Here is a 5,566-nt window from a genome sequence, read left to right as displayed (position 1 = left end):
CCACTAAACATTTTGAAGCAGTGTAATCCACAAAGAAAACGGAGGAAAGAGATTTACGCAGAGTACTGTTGTTATATGAAAAAGGTAGTTTATTGCTAAATAGTTTTGCTATTTCAACACACAAAGCTTGACGTATGTTTTGTGCAAAGTGTTTGAGCGATTAACAGGTAGGGCAGGGCAAGTTTCCCCTTTCCGGGAGTATTTAGTGCCATCGCTGGTTTTCAATTATCCATGACTGTACATATAATTGCCACCACCATTCTGCCTTTCTCATCCTATGGAAACTTTTGGCTTGATAAAATCAACACGACATATCAGTGAGATTGGACAATCTTTACAGAATCTATTGCAAATGCACAAATGTTCTAATTACATTACTGTCTGTGTATTTAGAATTTCCATTAAGTTTGGCTTGTTTTTATCTTGGTTTCAGAATCAGCACCATGAGTTCATACAAGAAGATATTCGTAGTAATGGTCCTGGTTGCGTCCTTTCTAGCTCTTGCTACAAACAAAAGCGGCTCTCAAGTGATGACTTTGAGCAACACATCGAGACATATTTTCCAAAAGTATATTCCAGCCAGCGGTAAAGCTTCACCTAAACCGATACCACCATGTGATCAGCATTCATGTATCCTGTCTCACTTGTTGAACGGACACTGGAAAACAAGACCTTTGACTAAAAAGGAAAATGAAGATATACTGAAATTCCTTTCGAACGTAAGTGTCCGCCTAAAATTTCCTTCGAATTATCAAAGGAGTGACGGTCTCTGTGGAAACGTCACCCACACGGGATCTAAAACTGCGGAGTGGATAAGGGCCTTGTGCGACCCTAAAGGAACAACCCCTTGCTGCTTCAACAACAAGTGTGTTTTGAAGTCTGTAGAGGAATGTGTGTGTCCGGATTGTTTTGACATGAGGATCCAGAAACATGCTGAATATTCCACCTGGATCCCATCAGACCCAAGACATGGCTACAAGGAACACAGCCCCCAAGAAGCTTGCACAATTCTCAAAGGCAGCACCATTCTGTTTGTTGGGGATTCCCTTGTTCGCCATGTATATACAGCTCTGTTGCTGGTTGTGACAGGGAATATGAAAGATGGAGCCATGAATGATAACGTACCACAGAGTAAGTACAAATGATTCACTGAGTAACTACTTGAGGTTTGAATTTGAGGAACATATGCATCTATATGGTCCAGGCAACGTTGGAATCACTGAATATTTTTTACTTACATTTGTATACATTATACGGCATTCATGTAATTAAGACTTTCACGTATTACATTTGACCATCGATGTGCTTGTGTTGAAATGAATTGAACTGATATTGTTTTGTAAATGGTATTTGAGATTACATTCATTCTTCTTTGATTATGTATTGCAAACGTCAACCTTGTTGTGGAAATATGCTGTGCGAGCATTTCACTGACCCACAATGCCTGCAACATATATTTACCAAAGAAACGTCCAAGAGCGGGCGGTACAGCTTGTATCACATAATAGAAAAACTATATGTCTCCACAATAACGCACATTTCTGCCTGGGTCAGTGAAGCCCAAACGCAGCTTACCGAGAGAACCGGGATATAAGGGGTATGAGCTATTTGCTTATAGCCAGCTGCTCAGCAATTAACCAAAATATATGTCAAGTGTATTATTGCCTTGACGTTAGTTTTGTGTTTCAGATGTTCGAAACGAGTGCAGTGGAATGTATATGTTCACGGAAACATCGTGTCGACTCCAGCTGAAGTATAGCGTCCGTCTTTGCAATGGCACTGTTCATCTGGAACTGAAGTACTTCTTCGCTGCATCATATGGAACAAAGTTAAAACAAATAGTTACAAAATTAAAAAGCAAATCAATCATTTTTGCAGGCATAGGCATACACAATAACTTTAATCATACGGAAGTTCAAAAGAAGTTCTTACTACCGACACTGTCCTACATAAGCAACAACAAAAGACCTTGGCCACAATTTCTGTGGGCAGCAAGTCACGCTCCGAGTAGCCTGAAGTCACCAAAAGTTTTATCGCAGTCGTATGAGAGTGTAAAACGCTACAATGGCAAAATGGAAACATTCCTTAGTCCTTGGAAAGTTCCCATTTTCAACACTTTTAACATGACTGCGGGAATGATGAGTTTTGATGGTCAACATTATGGTCTTGGAATGAATGTAGTGAAAGCAAATATAATTCTCAGCTACCTAAATGAATTGAAAAAGAAAGGATTGTGGTGAAAGCCTTGCTAGGGTGTCACAATTACTTTTTGTGTACCTTTACAAATTTGATACCAAGTTCATATATACATTTATTGGGTAGTTGTGTGAAATTATGAATGTTACAGGAGTATTACGTTCTGTATGGAAAAATGAACTCATGAAATATATTCTCAGTGTTGAAATGATGAGAGTATACACACACACGCGTGCTTAAATGTAGATTTACTCTCCCGAAGTCAACTGGACATCAAACTGTAAATAAAGAAACAAAGCAGGGAGAAACGTGTTATAATTAACAAATGCATTCTAACATTATAAAGCAATCATCAATAAAATCACGACATCGGAATTACACTGGCAGAACAAAATAGAGCGGCAGTACAAATCCAATAATCTTACAAATATTGTTTAAAAGCTGTAATTATAACAATAACGACACTGACGATAATATATAATCACACTGCCTAATTTTGAAGTTCAGAGAACTGTCCAGTTGAGACAGGCTGATGATTGAGCATTCCACGTGAAGACTGACATAGTCCACTTCGTGTTTAAAACGTTGTTGGAGTTTCATTTCTTGTTTAGATGTGAAACTCGCCTCCAACTGCGATATCAGTTTCTGAATGACAAATGCGTAGAATTTCCAAATACATGTATGTCTATCTTGAAGTAACTCTTATCCACTACCAGCAAAAGGCATCTTAAAGGCATTTCTAAATTACTGAATCACGTATTTAGTTCATTTTAAAAACGAAGTACAGGGTATTGTTGTTTATAAGCTGTTATATTGTATATTATACAAATGCATGAATGTATGTATCATGTGCCTACGTTGGCGTTGGTGGTCTCTCGAGAATAATGAGCTGCGTTTGGGTTGACAGAACAAAACAGAATGTGTATTACGCTCAGGCCAGGATACTCGGCATAAGAGGTACATGTACAAATATACACTAGAGAATACTTTGGATGGCTGGATGGTTCACATGGAATATTGTACAGTTTTCATGATGTATTACTATGTAGATTTTTTAGAAAACCCTTTTTACAGTAAAACTTAACACACTGGGCTCTTTAGAATAATCCTTCAATACACATGACGTTTCAAGAAAGGGGAGAAAAAAACGTAATGCCATTCATCGCCAGCATCGCACATGTCGCAAAGGTTACACATTCCATTTGGAGAATTATGTTCCACCTGTCTAATTCAATACGTAAACGATGACGCGGAGTTCTTACCAAGAGGAATTTGAGAGCCAAGGGGAAAGGGATATATGTCAAGAAGTTTTCAAAGACAAGTTCAGATTTGAATATTCGATAAGTAGTAAATTTCAGCATTGTACTATATGTACTTAGAATATTTGAATATGATTTATGAAATACAACAAACAATTAATTAGCAAATTAATTATGTACAGCATAGCGGTTATCAGTAGTGAATGTACTTATAGTGCATGCATTGGCAATTGTATAAATGTGGCAAATGCGGCTTACAGGTGCCAAAAGGGTACAGATAATAACACTCCAGATCGCCGCCATATAGTTAGGATATTGTTGAGAGCAGCAATGAAAAGAATTAAAACAAAATGTCTCCTTCAGACACCGTTCCAAATATCAATACTCTCTTACGCCCGTCACACATGCAAGGGCATATTCATCTTGAGCAATCACTGAGTCAAGTTTGAGATAAAAAGTTACATTTCTTTAGTTTTCGTTCAGAAGGTCGGTGTGACTTTATGACTGGGTAATAGCCAAGTCAGATAAGGTGTGGTAGAAAGCAGCCAGGCAACGGCGGTGTGCAGTGATACATGAGGCGTTGTTGACTGACGCTGTTGGGTGCAACAGGTACATATCGTAAATTAATAACTAAGGCTCCTTCCTGTTGCTTCCTTGTGTGTGTCACAGTCCCGAAACTGCATTATTATCATTATTTACTCAATTCACTAAAATAAACCTCCATTTTGACAATGTCACGACACCGACGCATTTGTAATACTCTGTGACAGTGCAGGAAGAAGAGGAGTCACAACACAAAATGACTAACGTTAGGAAATCCGTTTCATCCGGCGGCCACGTGAACAACGTTTGAAATCTACGTATCATGTGGCTGTCAGATTTACACATATTTAAAGATGTTTTAAAATAACTCAACTCTGCATGTACATGTATCTCGCTGGTGTGTAAATCTGGACATTGTTTTCATGTGTTTTCTAGCATTTATAACATATGAGTGAGTTAATATTTAACGTCATATGGGCAATATCTCAGCCATATCGTGACGAAAACAAGTGTATAGCATATGTAAATGCTGTGATTGTTAAGCACACATTTCACTACCTTCAAAATCTCATACGACCAGGGCTAGGCTTGTCATAAATTTCCGCCCGTTTTCACTAATGAGGTGCAAATGGGTTATAAGTAAAAAATCAATTACACAAAATCTGGCAAACACATTTTATTTAGAAATTTTTAGAAGACCCATGACTAATCCAAATGTTTTACACATATTTTTGTCTGATAAGCTACTAAAGTATCTTTCATTTGTAGATCACTCACCCCGTTAAACCATTATTCAAATCAACATCCATATCATCCAGAGGAGACCATGTCCGTACCAACACAAAGCTCATTTTGTCAAAATAAAACAAAATTAAATAACACTGATAGCCAGTTTAAGTCTTAATGTTTTGAAAAAATATATAAAGTTTCTAGCTTCAAATGATATGACATTTTCGTTTTAAACCTTCAGCAATTATTGTTACCTACGTACCTTACCATCGTTAACGTATGTGACAGTTGCTTTTGGATGCCTTGATGAAAACTGGGCCACGTGGCATCGTATCCCAGTTTGTTATGGTGGTAGTTAATACACATACTGACAATTTGACAGAATATATCTCACTTGCTTGACAACGATACAAGGAGCTGTATGGAAACGTCGCTCCACCTAATTAAAGAAGTTGCTCATCCATAAAATCTTGTCCTTATCTGATTCACCAGCTTCTAAACAGGCCTCTCAAAGGATTTGAAAGGATTAGACTTTGTAACATGTTTTGCGTGACATCTTAAATCATGCATGCTATCACCTAAATTGTATACAGCATTAACTCATAAAACTGATTTGGTTCTCTCTCAAAATGTATCTACTGTTCGATGACTGTCGCCACAAGAGGTAGGTATAGCAAAAAATAATCTTATTGTTTCGAACACTTAATTCGATAACGTATGTATTGCTTGCTTTCTACGCATCTTGTTTATGGTGTTGAAAGGCATTGTTTTCCAATATTGAACTGTATGTATAGTGAAAACCTATTCTAATTAAATTGGTAAATGTTTTGAGTATAAAT

General features: G+C 37.4%; 1 protein-coding gene across 1 annotated transcript; it reads left to right on the top strand.

Annotated features, from left to right (window-relative positions):
• The first annotated feature begins 443 nt into the window (after positions 1 to 443).
• Positions 444 to 2,240, top strand: LOC137291745 (uncharacterized). Its single transcript, XM_067823244.1, has 2 exons — positions 444 to 1,131; positions 1,690 to 2,240. The coding sequence occupies exons 1-2, from the start codon at positions 444 to 446 to the stop codon at positions 2,238 to 2,240; spliced, it is 1,239 nt and encodes a 412-aa protein (XP_067679345.1).
• The last annotated feature ends 3,326 nt before the right edge of the window (positions 2,241 to 5,566 follow it).

This window comes from Haliotis asinina, chromosome 7 (genome assembly GCF_037392515.1).
Source record: "Haliotis asinina isolate JCU_RB_2024 chromosome 7, JCU_Hal_asi_v2, whole genome shotgun sequence".
NCBI lineage: Eukaryota > Metazoa > Mollusca > Gastropoda > Lepetellida > Haliotidae > Haliotis > Haliotis asinina.
The sequence above is the reverse complement of the archived record's forward strand: the minus strand, read 5'-3'. Positions and strand labels throughout refer to the sequence as shown.

Excerpts from the sequence above, each read along its gene's own strand:
- LOC137291745 (XM_067823244.1), top strand. The coding sequence starts at position 444 with ATGAGTTCATACAAGAAGATATTCGTAGTAATGGTCCTGGTTGCGTCC. Across the intron at positions 1,132-1,689 it reads GAATGATAACGTACCACAGA|ATGTTCGAAACGAGTGCAGT; the intron begins GTAAGTACAAAT and ends TTTGTGTTTCAG.